Source organism: Balaenoptera acutorostrata, chromosome 13, assembly GCF_949987535.1.
Source record: "Balaenoptera acutorostrata chromosome 13, mBalAcu1.1, whole genome shotgun sequence".
Classification (NCBI taxonomy): domain Eukaryota; kingdom Metazoa; phylum Chordata; class Mammalia; order Artiodactyla; family Balaenopteridae; genus Balaenoptera; species Balaenoptera acutorostrata.
Window position 1 is genome coordinate 74,113,559 of NC_080076.1, and position 22,792 is coordinate 74,136,350.

Sequence of the window (22,792 nt, forward strand, 5' to 3'; positions counted from 1 at the left end):
AGGAATATCTCTAAACGCTTGAAAATTAAGCAATACGCTTCTAAATAATCTATGGGTCAGAGAGGAAACCTCAAAATTTAAAATACACAGAACTGAATGAAAATGCAAACACAGCAAATAAAAATAAGTGGACTGCAGCTAGCATAGGGTGGACAGGAAAACTTACAGAACTAAATTCAATGTACAAAAAGAATTATACACCATGACTAAGTGGGAGTTATTCCAGGTATGCAAGGCTAGCTCAATCTTTGAAAAGCAATCACTGTAGTCCACTATATATCAAGCTAAGGAACAAAAATCATGGTATCAATTGATACAGAAAATGGATTTGACAAAATCCAACAACCATTCACGATAAAAACTCTCAGAAAGTTAGGACTTTATCAAAATTAAAACTTTTTGCTCTGTAAAAGACTCTGTTAAGAGGATGCAAAGACAAGCTACAGACTGGAAAAAAAAAATTTACAAACCACATATCTGACAAAGGACTAATATCTAAAAGATAGAACTCCAAACTCAACAGTAAAAAACAAACAATCCAAATAAAATAAAAGGTAGGCAAAAGACATGAACCAACATGTACTGGGTTGGCCAAAAAGGTCTTTTGGGTTTTCCCGTAAGATGTTACAGAAAAATGCAAATGAACTTTTTGGCCAACCCAATATATCCAGAGGACACAGATGGCAAGTGAGTGCACATGAATAACGGTCAGGGAAATACAAACTAACACCATAATGAGCTATCCTTACACACCTATCAGAATAGCCAAAAGGAAAAACAGTGACACCAACAAATGCCAGAGAAGATGCAAAAAAACTGGATCACTCATACATTGCTGATGAGAATATAAAATGGGTATAGCAATTCAGGAAACTGTTTTTAGCAGTTTCCTATAGAATTCAACACACAAGTACCATATCACCCAGCAACTGCACCCTTGGGCGTTTTTCCAGAGAAACAAAACCTATGTTCACACAAACATCTGAACAGGAATGTGCATAACAGCTGTATTCCTAACAGCTAAATCTGGAAAGAACCCAGAGGTGCTTCAATGGGTGGATGGGTAAACAAACCATGGAACACCCACGCCACGGAATACTACTCAGCCATAACAAGGAACAAATAAACACACAACTCAGATGAATCTTGAAGGAATTATGCTGAGTGAAAAAAGGTCATCCCCAAAGGTTACATGCTATATGATCCCATTTACATAACATTATTGAAATGATTAAAATGTAGAAATGGAGATCAGATTAGTGGGTGCTAGAGGTCAGGAACTGTGGCTCTATCAGGGCAGCAGGAGGGATCCTGAGGTGACAGAGCCGATTTGTGTGCTGACTTTGTCAACGTCAATACATGGGTTGTGAGACTGTACTATAGTTTTACAGAAGGTCACCAGTGGGGGAAACTGGGTAAAGGGTACACAGGATCTCTCTGTATTATTTCCTGCAACTGGAGGGAAACCTACAATTACCTCAAAATGAAAAGTTTAATTTTTTAAAAAAGCTTTCAGGGACTTCCCTGGTGGCGCAGTGGTTAAGAATCCGCCTGCCAATGCAGGGGACACGGGTTCGAGCCCTGGTCCGGGAAGATCCCACATGCCGCGGAGCAACTAAGCCCACGCGCCACAACTACCGAGCCTGCGCTCTAGAGCCCATGAGCCACAACTACTGAAGCCCACGCCCCTGGAGCCCGTGCTCCACAACAAGAGAAGCCACCACAATGAGAAGCCCGCGCACCGCAAGGAAGAGTAGCCTCCCCTTGCCACAACTAGAGAAAGCCTGCGCGCAGCAACGAAAGCCCAACAGAGCCATCAATCAATCAATCAATCAATCTATCTTAAAAAAAAAAAAAGCTTTCAGACAAGTTGGGGTATGGGGTTACATTAAGTCTATACACCAAGACTAGACTAGTATCTACTCTTCCAACGTCTGCCACATTTCAGCAATAAATATTTCCCTCTCCAGAGATGACAGATGACCTATAATTCATTCGACTAACACTGCCATTTGACAATGTACTCTTAGTAATCTAGACCCTAGTTATTGCATTAAACTGCACACAGGAGGATCTGTCTCAGCAGGTAGCAAGTCTCAGCAGTAATCAGTCAGACCACGGAATTGACACGGGACAGACAAACTGACGAACAGAACACTAGAAAGCGCCCAGAAACAGACCCACGCAACCAGAAAGTATGTCACAGAGGGGCACTGGGTGTATCCACTAAAATGAATTCATGACCCATGACCATGGCCCCAGTTTGAAAAATACTGACTTAAAGAAACTCTTACACAGTTTGAGACTGGCACAGTTTAACAGTAACAATGTTCCTTGTAGCTTGTTTGTAATAGGGAAAAAAAAAAACTGTAAGCAATTCAAATGCCAGAACAACCAATAAGCTGTGGGCTACTCACACCCTGGTGTACTGAACACACAGCAGTCAAAATGGATAACCTGCAACTGCAAGAACACGGCTGAATCTTAAAAACACACTGCTGAGTGGAAAGCAGTCCCAGATGATTACACATTGCATGATACACTTTTTTAAAAGCTCAAAAACAAACAAAAGTGGACAATATATGCTTAGGAATGCATACTTAGAGGATAAAACTATACATGTTTTAAAAGAGAAGGAAGCACTCAAGATTCAAAAAAGCAGCTACCTGGGTTTGAGGAGGGGATGGGGTCAAGGCAGGGGACTGGAACCGGGGAGAAGCTGTAGGGACGGGCAGCAGTACTGATGAAGTCCCCACTCTTAGAGCAAGGGTGTTCATCTCATTACCATCCTTTACAATTTACAGATGTGAACTGCTTTGTATGTATCAAATTACACACAAATAGATAATAAAGAAGAATCAATACCAGGTAAGCCCATGACCTATAATTTAAAAAAAAATCTTTTAGCAATGTTCTCCTGCTCATGACTTATAAAACTTGACAGGCTGAACCCACCCCATGATTATGTGATAGGCTGAAAAAGGACAGGACGAGGTCAGGACAGAAGTGTTCTAACGTCCACGGGTTCTGTTTCCCCGTCTGTACCGGAAGGCACTGGCGTACACCTCTGCATCTCAAGTGGACTGTCATGATGCACTGATGTCTCAAAATTGGCTGTCAAGTGTGTCACGCAAGTAACAATAGTGAAAGAAGTGAAGATTGTGAAAGATGTACTTTCCTCATGAAGGAGCAGGCGCAGTTCTCCCCATCACTCGCAACTCACCTGGGTCTGAATGTGTTTTCTGAGCATGAAGGGGGGTGGGCAAGTCCTGCCTAGCCAGCCTGAGTAACGTCTATGCAAGCGGCCCTTCCGTGAACACCAGAGGGAGGTCAGAAGAGAAACGTACAAAACTCACTGAAGTAAAGGAACTGTCTCTAGGATGGTTTTTGATCTAAATTTCTGATTTTTAGGCCCAAATAATGAAGATACTATATATGGAGAGGTGCTCTGAGAGCATGTACATTAAACGCACACTGACATGCATTTAAGAGACCTTCCAGAGTGTTCAACCAGCACTGATAAATGAGCACATGTGCCGGTCTAGTCTGGTCTCAGAACACTGTTAACAACAAAGGATGCTTTAAAGAAAGAGTAGGCTTGGCCAACGTGCAAGTGCTCTGCGAACTGATTTCCTGACTCCCTAACAGCACAACCTGGCCCCGGACTGGGGGCGGAGAGGTGACAGAGAGGCCTGGTGGAGAGGACACTTAGCTGCAATCACAGGAAAGGGGGGCGGGGGGGGAAGGAGATGGGAGCAGGTCCCATCACTGCATCTACTGTGTGTCAAACTGTGCCTGGAGCTTTACACACCTCTTGTCACTTAAGCTCCACAACAGCCCTGTGAGGGAGGCACTACTACAACCCTCCCTTTACCAATTGGGACAGCAGGCTCAGAGCGCTGACATGACCTGTAAGACACCATGAGGTGCCACTTTCAGTTTCAGGCCACAAACACAAATGGTGGGAAATCTCCGCTTTCGTTACACAGATACTACTAACTGCGAGCTTTCATAAACACACTCAGGGCGACAACTGGAATTTGCAAATACGACAAGGCCGAGGGTTTCACAGGCGTCTCTGGAAGTTACTGACCGTCATGCTCCACCAGGAGAGTCGTTACAGCAGGAACTAGAGGCTGTGGGATTAGGAGGAGGTGGGAGGGAGTTTTGGAAAAATTGGAAAAGTCCATTTCTAGACCCCCCGGAAAAGAGGATAAAGCCAGAGGCTCTTCAATTCACCATCACCTGCCAGATCCCATCCTGTGTGGTCACCTTCGGTGGCCTGAGGCAGGGCTGGCAACTGCACAACACCAGTAGGCCGGTGGCCTCTGCCCTGACCCATCCTCCTCTCTAGTAGGCTGGGTACCCTCATCAACGACTTAATCGCTCTGCTTCCAAGCCTCCCCTTCCCCTAAAATGGTAATCCTCTTTCCCCTACCGAGTAAGCTAATGGCTCATTGAAAGGCCCAAGGCCAGAAGAACAGATTTCCACCAGGACAGGGACACAGTCAGCCTAGCATCTCGTATTACACTGCTGAATGAATAGAAGACTGAATAGACTTTGGCATGCTTATTTATAAAAAGCAGAAATGGTAACCACCTGCCTACCCCCAGCTGGTTCAGATAGGATGACAAGTGGGACAGGTATAGCAAGAAATATAACTGTTTCACAATTTAACAAAACATCACCTCGAGACAGGACGTTATAAGGAATGTCACACCCAGCAAAGTTAAGTGAGAAACCCAGGCTAACAACCTCACATCACTAAGTAATTTCATAGCCAGTGTGGCATTCAGTCCACAGACAACCTTGAAAAGTTCAAAACCCCTTACGAGTGAGTCTAAGCAAATCATTTCATCATTCCTTCTGTGCCTCGGTTTCCTCATCTGTAAAATGAGAATGTGCTCCATCTGTTTGCCCCTCCAAATCCACTCTACCCTCTCTCCTCCCCGTCCTGTGACCCACTGTGTGGACCACACTGATGAGGTCTCTGGCTGTCTTGCTTCCAGCAGGGTTTGCCCAGCAGAGGGCACCAGCAGACTGTTTGGAGAGGGGCAGAGCGGTAGGTCAGGGTACTTCTTCCCCACCCCAATCCCTGACGGGAAACTGGGGCCGCACCCCTGGAACGAACGTCTCACCTCCTCTCAGGTGTTCTCTCCACACAACTATTTGGAAAACCAGTCCCTCCCACCACCTCTTCAGGCCTAAAGGTGGACACCTAAAGGTCCTGCTACTACTAGCCCTGGGGTACCAAACCTTCACTACTGATTTCCCTGCCCTAGACACAGTAGTCCCTTTACTGACCTTTTCTCAAACTTTCCTAATTTGAATGTGCCACCTACTTCCTGCTGGAATCCTAGATTACACAAGAGATACCACCACCTGTATGTATCTCATAAGGTTACAGATTAGAAATCACGTAGCTACTACTGCCAAGCCCCGGGCTTTAATTACCATTATAACAAACCTATGTGCGGAAATCGTTTCTCCCAATTTACAAATGAGGAAGCCAAGGCTGAGAGAGATTAAGAAATTCGCCCAAGCGCACGCAAGGGTGGAAGAGCCAGAACTGGGGCCTTAAGCTCCAGATGCTGAAATCTCTCCCTTTCCATTTCTATTATCACCGTCACGGTCAATATTTTCCCGACCACGCCATAGTTCATCATCGTCGTCATTCTTACAGGCAAATAACTCTCTTTTAGAAATAAAAATTTATCTCTCGTGCTGGACAGCTGAACGGTGTGGCTAAGAGCGGGAGTTCTGGCTGGAGTCGATTCAAAGTTCAAAGCCTGTCTCGCCAAAAGCCTGTCTCACCATTTACAGGAAGTGTAATCTTGAGCAAGAGAATTCCCTCCACCAAAAGCCTGTTTCCTCCCATAAAACGGGAAACACACTACTTCCTTCAGCGGGTTCTGGCGAAGGTTCAATGGGATAACGGTTGCAAAGCACCTGGCGAGCAGTAAGCGCTCGAAGGACGGGAGACGCGCTGATGAATTGCGCTTTGGCGGCCTTGGCAGCTTTATTACCGCCGAGGACAAGGCAGGCGGGCCGGGGCCTGGGAACCTGAGGGAAGGAGCCCGCCGCCCACCCCCGCGCCCACCTGCTCCTCCAGCCGCTCGATCTCCAGCTGGTTCTTCTCCTCTTCGTCGTACTCCCACTCGTACTCCCCCGGGGAGCTCTCGGCCGAGGAAGCCATGGCGTACTCCTCATCTCCATCGCTCTCACTCACGCCTTCCTCCTGCTGGTCCCACTCCGGCCCCACCGTCTTGTACGTCGCGGTGGCCACGGCCCGCGATAACACCTTCCTCCTCGTCCTAGCCTCCTTAGCTTCAACCTCCTCGCCCTCGGCCTTGGGCCCGGCCTTGGGCTCAGCCTCCACTTCCGAAGCCGATGCTGCGGCCGCCGTCGCCATCTTGCGCCTCCAGTGACTCACGGGTCCTCACTCTGCCGCCGAAGACCCACTGAAGTAGAAGCTGCCCGCGGCGCGCGCCTGATCAAAACCCTGCTCTCCTGCCACCTAGAGAGAAACTGTGAGCCACGGATGACGGCGAAACCTCGTAATACACGGAACTCATGTTATTTTATATACTTCTAATAGTTCTCGTCGGAGGAAAAAGAACTCACTAACAGGGCATGTGTTCCGCCACAACTTCGGACAGAAGTTGGGTCCTTAGACAGGAAGTGGAAGCCATAGAGGAAGTCATGGAGTGAGCGTGCTGATTGACATTAAGGGTTTGGCGCCATCTTGAGAAGGTCAAAATGATTCCTGGAATTAATGCCTTACTTACCGCCTATTCTGACCTGGCGCGTGGTTCAGTCTCCCTAGTAACTGAGCCTCAATGCAGAGAAAAGTCCAAGTCCTCGGGGAAGGATCGATTGCACCATTTATGAGAAAAATTCATTTCCCAAAGAGATTCCTCCCCTTTATGTAATGTCTCGTGCCTAGCAGTTAAATACACATGTGCGTTTTCTGGTTTTATAGGATCATATTCTGCAAACCAATATTAATAAACTACATTAGTAAACATTTACTTAGAATCTCTTCATTGCCATGCCTTGTCATATAAATTGTGACAGTTTGCTTTTTTACAGAGAGAGAAATAGAGACATAAACATACACACATTTTAAAATCAGGGCGAAGTATTCGTTTAGCTAAGCTTTCCACTTTTGAGGTAGGAAAGCCTTGGTGTGTCTATTTATTGCCTTTCTCCCTCATTAGCAAGCTTAATTATGTCAGAAATTATGTTTTTCTTTCCGTTGTATTCCCAAAGCACCCCGACAAAAAGTAGATACTCAACACATATTTGCTCAATGGATGAAAGAATTGTCCTTGAATTAGTACAAAAGAGAAGATCGAGGTTTAGAAAGACGCTGTCATTCACCTAGGATCACACAACCAGTTAGGAGCACAAACGGGATTCCAACTCAGGATTGTTCAAGTTTGAATCCCAACTGAGTCTAACTCTCCGGGCAACCTAGGACAAGCTACTACACCGCTCTGATCCTCAACTTCCTAAGCTGCAAAACAGGGCTAAGAAAGGTGGACTGGTTGATCCTCTGCGCATTCCGGCGGTGGACTTTGTGAACGCAAACTTGGGTCCCGAACTCCAGCCCGAAGCCCCTCAGATCCAGAAACCATCACAGAGGACAAAGCCTCCTGCGACTCCAGACCTTTGGGCTCTGTGTCCCGCCCGGGCTCCGCGCCCCGCCCGCCCCGGAAGGGCGTGGTCAAGGCGTGACCAAAGCGCGTACCCGTGCACGGAGCGGGAGGGCTCAAGCGCGAAGTCGCCAGGACGTTAGAGGGAGCGCGCTCCCGGCTAGGAGCCGACTCGCGCACGCCCCCCCCGCCTCGGTCTCGCACTCGGCCTGCGCAGGCGGAAGCCCGTAAGATGGCGGCGGCTGGAGCAGGCCGTCTGAGGCGGGCGACTTCGGCACTGCTGCTCCGGGCCCCGCGTCTGCCGGTCCGGGAGCTGTCAGCTCCGGCTCGGCTCTATCACAAGAAGGTAGGAGCGGGCAGGAGCGGGCGGGAGCGGGCGGGAGTGGGCGGGAGTGCGAGGACAACCGAGAGTGCGGGCGTCGTAGCGGAGGCCCGGCCCAGGAAGGACTCTGCGGGGCCCGGGCACTGCGGGGCCCGTGAGGCCCCACTGCGACCCAGGGTACGGGCCGCCCCCGGCCCCAAAGGAGGCGCCGCCCCTCGCGCGAATCCGCCTGGACTAACTTTCCCTCCCTGCGCAGGAGCACTAACCGCGCCTGAAATAAAAATGACAGCTTCCGCTCATCTAGTAGCCGCTGCCCGTGGGCCCGGCCTCTGGCCGCCATCTCGTGCATCCAGCCTTTAAACCCCCAACAGCCCAGGAAGCAGGGTCCTGCAGTGACTTGCCAGCCCGACACACAGCGGCGCGGGGTCCGGCTTCAACCAAGGCCACCGCCCTGGCCAGGTGACTTTGGGCAAGTCAGTGCCGTGCGCTGAACCTGGTTCCCCACTTGTCAAATGGGGTCTTAGCAGCCCCCCGTACTCGAGACCATTCCTAAGGAGTTCTCGGCAGGGTGCCTGGCACAGGGAGGCCACTTAGGGTGATTTTTATTGTTTCAGAAGCTCAGAGCCTCCGAGTGGAGGTGGACATGTAACGAACAGCCATAACGTTTTTATTTTTGTTTTGTTTCTGTTTGGAGTGGTGGTGAGCTGTGAGTAGAGACAGGTGCATACTTTGCAGCCCTTACCTTCCGGGGGTGTAAAGTCCCTAAACATGAGACTCTCTCACTCGGGAACCGGTTGACTAAAGAATGCGGTGAATCAACCCGGGGCAGAAAGTCCAGATTGGACATTATCTTGTAGGTCCTTGGGCTTGGAGTCAAAATCCGTGGTTGGATAGCTGGGGTGGAGGGGGCGGGCGGGGGGGAGACTGGAAAGATCGAGATACTTACTGCTAACTGGTAAACAAACCTCAAGATTTGTAAAGCCTTCCGCGTGCCAGTTTGAATAGATGTTTATTCTGTTCTGGCTTCCGCGCATTTCCCCACGGACTTCACTCCCCGACCCAGGGTTGTGTGTTGTTGACACGAGCCTTTCCGCCACCAGGGTGCGCTGCTGCACCAGAGAGATTTCAGGGCCCTGAAATACAAGTAATGAGATATTTATTATTTATTTTCGCACACAAAGGAACGTATTCCATAGCCTTGTTCCTCCTGTATCAGTCTCCTTGAGGCTTCTGGGAAACCCTTCCATTTCTGGACCATACTTATTTTTAGGATTTTCGAATAATAATCATTATCCTTTAAGCATGGATTTTCTTTGGAAATTACAAAAATGCTGTTTGAGCCCAACTCTGGTGACTTGGGTGGTTAAAGGTCAAGTAATTATTTGTGGTTCAAAACCCTGCGGAATTAAGACATGATTTTGCTGATTTTTCGCCACTATCTGGAATCTCTGAATTCCTTCCCAGGTGAAATTTGGTATTTAGTGATGGCCTGCCAGGTTCAGCTTGCTGACTTCAAGGACCTTGCCATCAAAGTCGGGGAGACCAACAGCAAAAAAGAGTGACTGTGATTTCTGTTCACCCTCTCGTTTCAGGTTGTTGATCATTATGAAAATCCCCGAAACGTGGGGTCCCTTGATAAGACATCTAAAAATGTTGGAACCGGACTGGTGGGAGCTCCGGCGTGTGGTGATGTCATGAAATTACAGGTACCGCTGGTTCCCATCTTTACTGGTGGTAACAGTGACCCCTTTGCTTGTACAGTGCTCTGTAGTTGACAGAGCATTTACGTGTACAGCATTGCATCTGGTCCCCATCTCGATTCCTGTGAGATGGGACAAGTCAGTGTTACAAATGACTCAAGCAGGGGCTGAATGCTAGTCACACTGGTAAACTACGCTGACCCTTTCTGACATAGTGAACTGATCTCACCTTTGTGCTCACTGTACCAGCCTAAATTCCAACTTAGCTAAGTGAAATCTTTTGTGAATTTTACCAATCAAAGGAAAACCACAACTGTTCAGTTAGCAATCCCCAAAGAGACAGGAAACGCAGTAAATCAAACCTCCCGCACGTTGGAGATGACATTGCAGGTAGTGCCTGGCACTCTGGGTGAACCATAGCTTTCTCCACATCTCCTTCGTCACCGTGGTGGGCAGCTCGCCAGACAGCTTCATGCCTATCTTGGAAAACAGAAACAAGGCAGGAGGGAACTACTGCATGCAGTCTGGCGCCAAAGGAAAAAGCATTATCCAGAGACCTTTATTGCAGACTCTCCCAGTGTTTAAAGACGCACATTGACCCAGCAGCTGGGAGGAGAACCTCATAGCCAAAAATCAGGCTAGGGTTGGGGGCGGCAGGAGGCATATTTTTTGGTTGATCTTTACTAGCTAGGTCTGTATAATTCTGTATAGTTGTTCCTGCTTTTATCTTCTCATCACTGAGCTCTTTGGAACAGAGGAAACTCAGTAATTAGTGCCCAAACTTTTAAGTGTGGAAAGCAGGATCAAAGCTCTCAGGGAGCGCCCCGTGGGCCTCCATGAGCGCCAGGATCTATGGGGCGCACCAGAACCTCTGCTAACTCCTGCCTCTTTTCTAGATTCAAGTGGATGAAAAGGGGAAGATCGTGGACGCCAGGTTTAAAACATTTGGCTGTGGTTCTGCGATTGCCTCCAGCTCGCTAGCCACCGAATGGGTAAAGGGGAAGACGGTAGGTTCCTGCAAACTAGAATTAAGTCACATTCTCCACAAACCTGGCTCTCAGTTAAGGGAAGGGTCTAGTGAGTGTAAACAAACAAACCAAAAACCTATGATTTTTTTTTTCTAAATATGCTAAGAATTTTCTTTTTAATTTTGCTTACCGAGGTTTTTATTAAATTCTTCTCCACATTGGGAATTACGGATAATTTTAAGTGTTTTTTAGTTTGGGGTTTTTTGTTGTTGATCATTTTTATTTGTTTGGGGGTTTTGGTGGTGTTTTGTTTTTAACTAAATTGAAAAAAGATCCTCACTTCCCCCTCTAACACAATAGAAGTGAAAAGAAATCTTTGGCTTTCTTCAAGGTCACTGCTGTTATCATTTCTTAGAAGTCTAAGTCTGCTCAGGGGGTGGTTCTATTGTGGTTTGTTTTATTTGTTTCCTCCCATCCTGTTTCAGGAGGGATTGCAGGTGGCTTACAAGGATTCATGAAATAACAAACTAGCCTTTCTAAAATCCTGTCGTCATTAAAACCTCTCAGAAAAGCCAAACTGCAGGTGCTCATCTTTGCAGCCCCAAGGGCCCAAGTTCTGGGAGCTGAGTCACAGAGGCGTGTGCCAGGCCACGTGCCGCCGGCTCCCTGTGGCTCAGGGCCTCCTGGCCGGCAAGCTCCTCAGGGCCGGGGAAGCAGAGACCTAACCTGTTCTGGCCGGAGGTGGCTGTGAAGTGATTTGTCCAGAACTATCCTCAGGGAAAGAGGAAATGAGGAGACAGGGCACCTGTGCTCCCAGGGCCTGGCCCCGTGAATGTGATCAGAAAGTGGGGAGAGGGCCTTTCTCTGACCCTGAGAGACTCCCATCTGAGTTTCCAGGAACAGAAGTTGAAGCATAATTCAGTGGAGTTAGTGGACTTGGGAGATTGGGGATTGGGGGGGGAAATCGCTTTCCTTAAGGCAGCGGGGCTCCGTTCCACAGAGGCCTGCCTTCTGTTATGCCCCTGGGCTCTCGACAAAACCCCAGGCATCCTTTTTAGTCCGCCTAGAGGAGAAAGGTTCTCCTTGGGGCAGGGGATGAGCCCCAAGAGCTCTCCTTCCAGGAGCTGTCTGTGCCACTGGCCTGGGTGCTGCCAGCCTGGGTGCCACCCCTCCTGCCTCCCTGACACCATCTAGCACTTAGAGTTGATGGGATTTATTCTGAACATTTAGTATAAGGCACCAGAGAAGTTGAGAGTCACAAAACCAGCGTAGAAAATCACTGCCTGTTAAAAAAAGGCTCAAGTTGCTGGCCTCAAGCAGACCCCTCAGAGGCTCCTCCCGGGGTCCGCTCCCGGCTCGTGGCAGCGTCTCTGCGGGCCTGGCTCGCCCCAGCTGAGCAATGCAGGTGCGTATGCTTCGTACTTGAGGAGCCCAGCTGCAGCCGGGACATGGAAGTGGGAGTCCTCTGTCTGGGGTTATTAAATGGAAATCGTCCCCCGCCACCCTGTCGTGGGGCCTCTTTGGCCCTTTTTATTTTCTGTCCCACCAGACAGAGATCACTAAAACTTCCCGTCTGTCCCATGTGCCTCTCAGGTGGAGGAAGCCTTGACCATCAAAAACACGGACATCGCCAAGGAGCTTTGCCTCCCGCCTGTGAAACTGCACTGCTCCAGTAAGTGTCCCCTCCAGGATGCCGGCGGGCTCGGACACTTAGGGCAGTTTTGTAGTGGCACCCACTTGATTTGTGACAGGGGAACAGCGAGTCCTTTTGGGCCGTGGAGTCCACCTTCACAACCTCCGAGGGTTAGAGCTCATGGAGTCCGTTTTCACGATCTCCAGAGGGTTAGAGCCCCAGGGCCTCACTGCGGTCTCCAGGGCAGTCCTACGGGGGTGGTGTGGGCGAGCATCGTGCCGAGCACGTTGTGGCCTCACGTCTAACCCTCAGGAACGTCCTCCAGTCCCCAGAGGCGTCATTACCTCTCCCCCTCACAGAGGAGGAAACGAGGGCTCAGGTTAAAGCCCCCCAGTCACACAGCTCCTCAGTGGGAGGGCCAGAGTCTAAACCCCAGTCTTTGATTCCAGAATCTGTGCTGTTCACCCGGCTGTGGTGAAGTTGGGACCAGTAAAGGAGAAAATGCCGCTTTCACCATAATCCTGTTTGTTGAGCGTTTCCTCACTTCCTTTCCAGATGCCCTCACTGTCGGGGTCTGCATCTGTGTATATGAAATGACTAAGCCCAGTTGTGCAATATCCCCCTCTTCACTCTCCCTAAGAGAAAGTCCAGATGCCTTAAGGCTTATACTTGGCTTTCCAGTTCAGTCTAAAGCTTTTCAAATCTCAACCTTCTAGGGGAAGGCGGTTATGGGAAACAGTAGCCTAAACTTATTGATGGAGATTTACTGACCAAATTAGTTAAAAATCAGCAGAGGGCCAGGCCTCCTGCCAGGGTAGGACTCATAAAAGAAGAAGTGAGTGCCGCGGCAGGGATGGAGGTCTGCTGAGACCCGAGTTCTTTCCGCTTGCCCTGGAATTTCAAATACCCGTGAATAAAGGCCATAGCTTGTAAACATTTTCACATGGTTTCAGAGGAACCCCCCGCCTTTTCATTAGGCCTTCTTGGGTACTGAAACCTTTAGCCAACACTCTCTGCTGTCATTCCAGCTCTCTCAATGTTTATTTTCCCCAAAGCCTCCCTTTTAATATCGACTCCAAAATAAAAGTTTCCACACTTGGGATCACTAGAGAGTGCCAGCAAATGCCATCCCAGCCACAAACTGGCACGACCTAAGTTATGCCAGCCAGCGTCACCAGCGTCCACCACATTTATCCTGACTTCCCTGAGAGCAGCTGAGAACTAACATTTGTTGTGTCCCTCCTGTGCATCAGACACTTTATGTATAAAGCCCTCACCCTATCCCAGCAAGAAAACATGATCGTCCAAGAGGCTAAGGAACTAACCTAGAATCTCGGGTATTTGCAGCACAGTCTGTCCCCAGAGCCGCCCCGCAGGAGGGACCCGGTTCAGGAAACAGCCATCGGCCTGCAGGCCTGCTCCTCGCCCAGCACCCTGGAGAGGTGACTGTTAAGCCTGTCCCAGCACCGCTACCTCAGCTCTTAAAGATTCTCTTCCTAAGACTGTTCCTGCAGATTCTAGAAACTTAGGCTCTCTTTCGTTCTCTTACTTCCAGTGCTGGCCGAAGATGCCATCAGGGCCGCCCTGGCTGATTACAAACTGAAACAAGAACCCAAGAAAGGAGAGGTGGAAAAGAAATGAGCTCCCGGCGAAGCTTTCCGCAGGTCACGTGGGCTGCTTGCCCCTCCGCCGCGCAGTCATGTAGGTGTTCAGAAGCCCTCTCACTATGATATAAAGCACTATGAGATCCGCACAACATTTGCTGTTCACGTTGTGACTCTAATGCAAGCAAAATACACAGTCTAGTTGTTCTGAATCCTGTGGTTTCCTGCAGCTCACTTTCATCGCCTTAACCTAGTGTATGTCTATTTCGAATTATGCATATGGCCCCCAAACTGAAATCAGTAGGTTTGGGTAGTCGTGAAGTGCACAAATATCTAATTTTACCTGAATCTATTTTGGGGAAGATTACCAGTAGAATGCCTTGGTAAGATTATTTGGTAGGACCAAATATTGTACATAAAACAGATTTGCATATATATAATAAATAAAGGACTATAAGGCAGTGCTTGTCTCTGGTAAGCCTTGTCTCTTGGGTCCCTCACTCACCCCACAGGGCTGCCCTCAGCCCCTTGGGGTTTGTTCACAGATGCTGGACAGTGATGACTCGTGCACCTTTCCCAGCAAACTGGGCAGTAAAGACCACGCACGGAGATTTTAACAAAGCCAGATGTCAATAATGTTTTCTGAAACAAGGGGGAAGATGAAAGGAGATGGCCATCACTTTTCATTCTTTACAAAATAACAGGCTGACAACTCAAAGTCAGTCCAGAAGATTCTGTTTGTAATTTCACTGGTTTGTAAAATCCTGAAATCTGAGCAACGCTGGCTTGGACGCTACCCTAAAGCTGTGGACCAAATCCACAAAGAGGCCTGAGGGATAAGTTTTAGATGTCAATTCCTAGGCCCAGGGTTCTGCTGTAGGTCTGGTCAAGTAGTTCCAATACCCGACTCTTGAGAACCTCCTGGGTGGTTCTGTGTGGAGGCGGGTTGAGCCAAGCCATCGGGAAGAACCTTCTTTTGTCCGCACCTGCACAGCTGTGATACTTAAATAGTTCACTGTGAACTGCCTACGTGTACAGTGACCTCAAGTTTAAAAACATACCTCCCTGGCTCAGGGACAAATAACAGCCGTTCTAATCACTGTTCCTCCTGCCCCATCTGGCCCCAGGGGGGCAGGCAGGGGGTGCCACGCTGAGGCGCCCACAGTCACGCACCAGCCAAAAGCCCCACTGAAGGAGGCCCGACTTTCTAGTGAAACATGATCTCAAAATGCCAGCTAAGACTCTCAAATCTCCAACTTCAAAAGTAAGATGCTTTTGTTTTTCCCAATGTTCAGGCATGGGCTGGCTGCCTCTTCTCTTAAATATACCTCCTTTGTTTAAAAAAAAAAAGCAAAAAACAAAAAACTCCTCTGGGTTCTGGGGAAGGACACTGAACTTCAAAGGCCCCTTCCCCCGCCCCCCCCAACCCGCGGGGAAGGCCACAGAGCAGGGCCTTCATCAGAATCTCAAATTAGAGCTGCTGGGTGGAACCATGTCACATTGTCCCATGTGGCGTGTTCTACTGTTTAATTCACCGTCCCTCTAAGGCTGCGCTTGTCTCTTTATTACATGTGGCCGCCCTGCAATTCCCCACCGCTGTTCTTTGTGACTTTTTTAAATGAGACATTTTTGTCCCGGTTACATCCTCTGAGAGCTGAGGCTAAATTCTACACATCAGAAGCTGCTCGTAAACTGCCACAGCAATATTACCAGAATAGCCCAAACCTCAAAATATGTGGTCGTGCAGCTAAAAGAAATGAATATTTTGTTTGAAATTCCATTAAGAACACAGCTAGTTTCAACCACGCGAGGGCACCGTGTCCCCTTCCTTGGGTGAGCTCAGGTCTCGAGATCTTGGCATCCTATGGATCTCAGCACCTCCACATAAACACTTCCACGGGGGACCCACCGTGTAACTTACAGCAGGCTCACACACCTGTGCTCTGAGCCAGACTCTTAGATTTGTAATCCCGTCCATTCTCAGGATGGCCCCCTGGGGTGGGCATTATTTCAAACAAGGAAACTGGCTCAGGAGGTCAGCTACTCCCATGCCACGAGGTTGGGCTTGGGCTGGGTAACCCCAAAGGCCATGCTTCTGCCTCATTTCCTTCTGGCAGAACTCGACACCATCCGAGGCTCACCTGTGCCTTGAGCATCGGCGGGAAGGTGAACGCCCACACAGAGTGAGCCCTGATCCATTCATTTGGCCAACTCACCTCCATTCGCCGGGCCCTGGCCGCGCCTCAGTCATCCAGGAGCCCAATTTAACCCCAACGCCTGATTAAATCTGATGCTGTGTGGGTGGGCCCTGGGCACTGGCATTGTGTCAAAGCTCCCCAGGAGTTTCCAGGGTGCAGCCCTGAGTGAGAACCACTGTGAAGTGCTCTGCACTCTGAAAGCAGTTTGCCAAGATGATTTCCGTGGGGACTCAATGGTCCTGTGAGAAGGTGTCACTTCCCATCTCCAACCTCCCTCTCTGCCCCTCCCACCCCACGCATCTGCCTTAGTCTGGGCCTCCATCGTCTCTCTCCTAGCCTCCGCACTGGCCTCCCTGCCTCCAGCCTCACTGCTGGGATCCATTCCCCACTCTGACCCTGTCCCTCCTCTTCTTGAAACCTGTCCATGGCTGCCCGTTGCCCTTCTGACAAATTCCAAACCTCCTACCACATCGATCACTTAGCTCCAGCCACACTGAACCTTCCCTTCAGGCCCTATGCTGCACCCCCCGCCCGGAATGCCCTCACCAGGCATCTTCCCTTAACCTCCACTCAGCCTAGGAGCCTCATCTCAGATCCCACCTCCCCCGGGAAGTCTCCCCTGATTCCCCCAGGCTGAGCTAGATGCCCTCTCTGTTCCTACAGTCTCTTGTCCTTCCCTGAGCCCATAAATATCATGGATGGGTTTTGTACTTTGCTCTTTTCTTATATTTCTATATCATTACTCAGACACTCTTTTTTTTTTTAATAATTTTTTTTCAATTTTAAACAGGCAATATACTATTTTCAAAAATTCAAACAGCCTGAAAGGGAACAGAATGATATATAAGTTTCCTTGCCACCCCTACTAATTCCCCAATCTCCCTCCTCAGAGGCAATCTCTGGTACTTGTTTCTTAGGTGTCCTTCCGGAAATTTTCTAGGCATGTCCAAGTATACACGTGTTTAAATAGACCCTCTGTTTTTTTCTTTTTTACACAAATGGTAGCATACTACATATACTTCTATATCTTTCTGTTTTCCTCTTAGCTGTATTTCTCCATATCAGTTCCTATAGACCTGCCTCATTCTTATTAATAGCTACCCAGCATTCCACGTATGATGGTTCATAATTTAGTCTTCTACTGATGACAGCAATTCAGTTATGGGACCCAGCTTCTGGTACACCTCTTGACTTACTAGGGGCTCCATGAATGCTTACTGAGTGGATAGATGGATGGATGCATGGATGGATGGATGCATGGATGGATGGAGGGTATGTGAGTGGATGGATGGGTGGGTAGATGGATGGGTGAGTGGGTGGGAGGATGGCTGGATGGAGAAACAGAGGCTCAGAGAGGTGAAACGGCTTGCCTCAGACGACACAGCAAGGAAGTGGTAGGTTAGAGCTCCAGCTGAGGTCCTCTGCCCACCTCCCAACCCCACCATGGCTATGACCACATCTCTAATTTAACCTTTCCTAGATGTTATTCCTGGATTCTGGCCACTTGGGACCACATCAAAATGCACTTTCACAACTTCCCATTAAGAACTGTCCTATCAAAACTAGCTGTCTCTATCATGGCATCTTCTTAAAAGGCCAAGCAAATGAGGGGTGACTTTTGATGATTAAGGCCCCTTGAACTTGAGACAAGAGGGCAGACTCTGTGTCCATCCTCGTGATGGGACAGAAGACTTCCGGGTCCCACTGAGTCTTGGCAGAGTTAGGGGGACCCTGCAGATGAGCCCCAGCCCCAACCAGAAGATGGATGTGGAGCACATCTTTCATTGGTGGCTTTGGGGCCTGTCCGCTTGCTTCCTCCATCCCTCAAGATGACATCAGCCAACCCCTCAAAGAGCCACCTCCCCAGAGAAGACCGTCTCTACCCAGCAGCAGGGCACAGCAGAGTGAGCTCGGCGCACTGGTGTCAGACCCAGTGGGTTCAAACGCCACCTACCCCGTGTGACCTTGAACAAGAGACTTCAACCACCCCAAATCTCCGTGTATTCATCTGCAAAATGGGATGATAATAGTACCCACCTGGTCTGGTTGACATGACCATTAAATGAGATGAAGCACGTAAAGCATGTGGCATATAAAAAAGAGTGCAGGGCTTCCCTGGTGGCGCAGTGGTTAGGAATCCGCCTGCCAATGCAGGGGACACAGGTTCGAGCCCTGGTCCGGGAAGATCACACATGCCACGGAGCACCTAAGCCCATGCGCCACAACTACTGAGCCTGCGCTCTAGAGCCCGCGAGCCACAACTACTGAGCCCACGTGCCACAACTACTGAAGCCCACGGGCCTAGAGCCTGTGCTCCACAACAAGAGAAGCCACTGCAATGAGAAGTCCGCGCCCTGCAACCAAGAGTAGCCCCCGCTCGCCGCAACTAGAAAAAGCCCAAGCACAGCAACAAAGACCCAATGCAGCCACAAACAAAATAAATAAAATAAACAAATTTTAAAAAAAGAAGAGTTCACAGACGTTACGGTGATTGTCATGATTACGCATGACTCTTCAGCCCCAGCTACACACCAGACACAGTTGCTGGGTGTTTTATATAGATTAGCTCATTTATTCTGCACAAAAATCCTAAAATTCTATGATTATCCCATTTTACAGATGAAGAAACTAAAAGGTAGAGGGGTGTGTCCAAGATCACAGAGCCAGGAAGTGGCTGCAGCAGGATTCCAGCCCAAGCTCTCAGCTTGCGACTGGTCTATTCTCTCTACTGCTGTTATCATTATTACTATTAGCATTGGTCTTATTATTACCATTCCTCATAGCCACTGTTACTATTACTACTATTGCCACTACTACTGCTACTATTACTGTTTTTAAAATACTATAGGGAATTCCCTGGCGATTCGATGGTTAGGACTCGGCACTTTCACTGCCGGGGCCCAGGTTCAATCCCTGGTCGGGGAACTGAGATCCCACAAGTCACGCAGCGTGACAAAATTAAATTAAATTTAAAATTAAATGAAATTAATACAGTACAATAAAATAAATGTAAAGTAAAATACTATAACTTCCAGGCTTCCAATCTATGATGTCTTTGCCTTGAGACGCACCCTCCCAGCAAGGCCTCCAAAAGTACACAAAGTCGTGGTCTGGCTGCCCCTGTGCAGGGGACACAAAGACGTGACTTCTGTCACACGTGGCTTGATGGGCAAGCTCACTCCACAGTGCTTGGTCAGACACAGGGCACAGCCTCAAATACCACCAGCACCCTCCCCGCCCAGCTATCTTTGGAAATGTCGTGTTAGACACTCCAGTCCCTGGTCTCACCTCAGAGAAGCCCAGATCCCAGAATAACTCCAGAAGGCCCCCCAGGTGAGGACAACCCTTAATGCCCCAGAGCTGCTGGTGCACAAGAGGTTCCAGGGGCCTCCATCCTGCCCCCCGGGGGCTCAGGCTGATGGATCAGAGGGAGCCCCAGTGGGGAAACCAGGCTGGACCCCTCCCCAAACACCTCCCATCACACACAGCCCCTTTGAACCGAACCACAGGATATGAAGGTACAACCTTGGATGGGGACCTAGGGACATGGGTTCTAATCCCAGCTCTGCCATGAGCTCCCTATGGGACTTTAGGCAGGTACCTAACCTCTTTGAACCTTGATTTCCCTTCCTGAAAAATCAGCAGGATACTAGCTCCTAAGTCAGAGGTTTGTTGTAAGGATTAAAAGAATGATCCCATGTAAAGTAAAAAAAAGCACAGTGCCAGGCATGTAATAAGCACTCAATAAATGTTAGCTATCATCACCATCATCATCATCCCTGTCATCACCACCATCACCCCCATCATCAACACCACCCCATCATCATCACCACCACCCCATCATCATCATCATCACCATCACCACCACCATCATCACCACCACCACCACCACCATCATCACCACCACCACCACCATCATCATCACCACCACCACCACCATCATCACCACCATAACCACCACCACCATCATCATCACCACCACCACCATCATTACCACCATAACCACCACCACCATCATCACCACCATAACCACCACCACCATCATCACCACCATCACCATCCTCAATACTATCACAGTTGTCATTGTCATTATCACCACCACCACCACCACCACCATCATCATCACCACCATAACCACCACCACCATCATCACCACCATCACCATCCTCAATACTATCACAGTTGTCATTGTCATTATCACCACCACCACCACCACCACCATCATCATCACCATAACCATCCTCAATACTATCACAGTTGTCATTGTCATTATCACCACCACCACCACCACCACCACCACCACCGTCACCACCATCACCATCCTCAATACTATCACAGTTGTCATTGTCATTATCATCACCACCACCATCGCCATCATCATCACCAACATCAGCAGCAGCAACACTGTCACCATCGTGGTCATTGCCATCATCATTGTAACCATCATCACTGCTATGGGCTACATTGCAACCCCCTCCCCCAAATTCATATATTGAAGCTCAGACCTCACTGTGACTATATTTGAAAATAGGGTCTTCAGGAGGTAATTAAGGTTAAATGAGGTCATAAGGGTGAGACCTTAAAAGCAGAGGTCTCTCCACACATGCTCAGAGGAAAGGCCACGTGAGGACAAAGTGGCCATCTACTAGCCAGGAAGAGAGCTCTCACCAGAAACTGAGCCCTGTCAGAACCTTGACCTTGGACTTTCCAGCCTCTAGAACTGTGAGAAAAGAAATTCCTACTGTTTAAGCCGCACCATCTGTGGTATCTTGTTATGGCAGCCCGAGCGGGCTGATTCATCCACCATCCCCATCATCATCACCATCGTCATCATCACCAGTAACAACATTATCACCATCATCATCAACACCATCGTTATCACGGTCATTATCATCAGTATCAACTTTATAAACACCATCATCATCAACATCATCACCTTCATTGTTACAGGTCAGAATCCCCAGAAAGTTGACTCTTAGATGGAGTTAACGTGCAGGGTGTTTATTCAGGAGTGTTCCTGGGATCAACACCTGTGGAGCCTGGTTTGGAAAGCAGGGTTGGGCAGAGGGAGAAGATGGGCAGCAGGGTAGCCCCACCAAAAGTCTCCACTGACCCCGTGGGGAGCTCTAAATCTGATGGCCCCTCGGACTTGTCCAGCATTCGGGCCCCTATCACTTACTATCTCTGAATTTTATCACAATATTGGGTTTGAGACTTCATCTTCTCACTCTTTTTTCCAAAGGAGATTTGCATCTTACAAGAAGAGGAGCCAAAAGCAAGGCTTAGTGTAAATCATTAATGGTGGAATTCCAGGCATCTGCTGGGCTTACTATCTGGCAGCAAAGGAGCTTTGGGGGAGTTTCTCACACTGTCCCATTTGCCCTTCAGCCCCGGATTCTCACTCACTTTCCCACCACAGCAGGGCCCCTGGGGACCATCTCCCTTCAAGTGGGTGCTCATCCCTTCCAACCCCGAAGGCTCGGGCCAGCGTGGCCCTGCTTCCTGGCAAGTCTTCTGGGGCGGCCGCCGGGATCTGAGTCTCCTCTCGACCTTTCCCACTCTTTTTCCTAAGAAGCTGAACCAAAGGACAAGCTGCTCGTGCAGGCCAGTCCTTTTCTGGCTGAGCAGAGGGCCTCAAGGGACAGAGCCTGGGTCAGCGAGGCCTGCACAGAGCGGCTATGGGCAAGTGTGGGCCTCTCCCATTTGTCCTCCTCCGACGGTCAGCCTGGGAGGGGCCGTTGCAGGGTGAAATGAGACCATACAGGCGAAGTGCCCAGGACAGCCGGGCACACAGTAGGTGCTTATTAAACGCTCATTAATCCACAGGACAGGCCCTTAGCAGGCACCACAGGACAGGAGAAGGAGTCACGAGGGGGATCACGCCCCCTGATTAATGTCAGGCAACAGTTTCCCATCAAGCCTCTCTCCGGCCTCCAAGGCCCTGCCTGTCCCCCCTTCTGCCTCCCTCAGCCCACTGGCCTCCCTGCTGTCCCTCAAACTCACCAAACTCATTCCCACCGCAGGGCCTTTGCACTGGCTGGTCCCTCTGCCTGCAGCCCTCTTCCCAGAGCTTCCCAGGGCTGCCGCTTGCATCCAGGTCTCACTTCAAATGCCACCTCCCCAGACAGGCCTCCCCCATCCACCCTGGCATCACACTGTTCATAGCCGTCCCAGAGCGTATCGCTCTGGATTTCTCTTGCTCAGGGAAAGCATGCCTGAGGATTCGTGAAATCTCGGACGCCTAGAACGGTAACCGCGCACACTACAGGAGGCGGTGCCAAGGCCTTCTTCTGGCCACGGTCCCTGGAAAAAGTGAGGAGGCAAGACGCCCGCTCCTTACTCTCTGGGCAAACCTTTCTCCCTCTCTGTATCTGCGGTTCCTCTGTCTGCAAAACCAGCGGGCTGAACCCAATGCATCCATATTCCCTTCCAGCTCAAACAAAAAGATTCCACATCCTTGGATAACTTCTCATTTTAGCCCATAACCAGCTCACGCCAGAACATGATTCATCTCTGCCGCTTTTGCCTAGCAACCCAGCCCTTCTCCCCACACCCCGGACCAACCCTGCCCCCACCAAGACAAATTCCTGCCTCACCACACACCCGCCCCGCGCCCACCCCTCCTCCAGCACCCCAGAGAGGAATGCGGGGCTTCAAGATCCTCCCCTGTCTGTCTGCCACCAGCATTTTAATGCACCCTCAGAATGT

General features: G+C 49.5%; 2 protein-coding genes across 6 annotated transcripts in view; one reads left to right on the forward strand and one right to left on the reverse strand.

Moving 5' to 3' along the window:
• The window catches only part of SART3 (spliceosome associated factor 3, U4/U6 recycling protein), a 50,865-nt gene extending 28,345 nt beyond the window's left edge, over positions 1-22,520 (reverse strand). Inside the window, exons 1-3 of one of the 5 annotated variants that reach the window (XM_057526107.1) lie at positions 22,088-22,520; positions 10,053-10,157; positions 8,947-9,114 (exon numbers count right to left, since the gene is read on the reverse strand). In XM_057526107.1, coding sequence (XP_057382090.1) covers positions 8,947-9,015 — 69 coding nt within the window. In that variant the 5' untranslated portion in view covers positions 9,016-9,114; positions 10,053-10,157; positions 22,088-22,520. Of the gene's footprint in view, positions 1-6,101; positions 6,978-8,946; positions 9,115-10,043; positions 10,162-22,087 lie in introns of those variants that run through there. The other 4 variants (XM_057526105.1, XM_057526106.1, XM_007180070.2 and 1 more) reach the window with 4 other exon arrangements.
• On the forward strand, positions 7,788-14,364 carry ISCU (iron-sulfur cluster assembly enzyme). Its single transcript, XM_007180072.3, has 5 exons — positions 7,788-8,005; positions 9,574-9,687; positions 10,578-10,688; positions 12,243-12,321; positions 13,838-14,364. Exons 1-5 carry the CDS (start codon positions 7,892-7,894, stop codon positions 13,921-13,923), a joined length of 504 nt encoding a protein of 167 aa, XP_007180134.2. The 5' UTR covers positions 7,788-7,891; the 3' UTR covers positions 13,924-14,364.
• Positions 22,521-22,792: the final 272 nt, after the last annotated feature.

What these genes read in the sequence shown, in the direction of transcription:
- ISCU (XM_007180072.3), top strand. Translation starts at nt 7,892, where the DNA reads ATGGCGGCGGCTGGAGCAGGCCGTCTGAGGCGGGCGACTTCGGCACTG. An exon ending in CTCGGCTCTATCACAAGAAG is followed by an intron (nt 8,006 to 9,573) that starts GTAGGAGCGGGC and finishes CTCTCGTTTCAG; the next exon opens with GTTGTTGATCATTATGAAAA. An exon ending in AATGGGTAAAGGGGAAGACG is followed by an intron (nt 10,689 to 12,242) that starts GTAGGTTCCTGC and finishes TGTGCCTCTCAG; the next exon opens with GTGGAGGAAGCCTTGACCAT.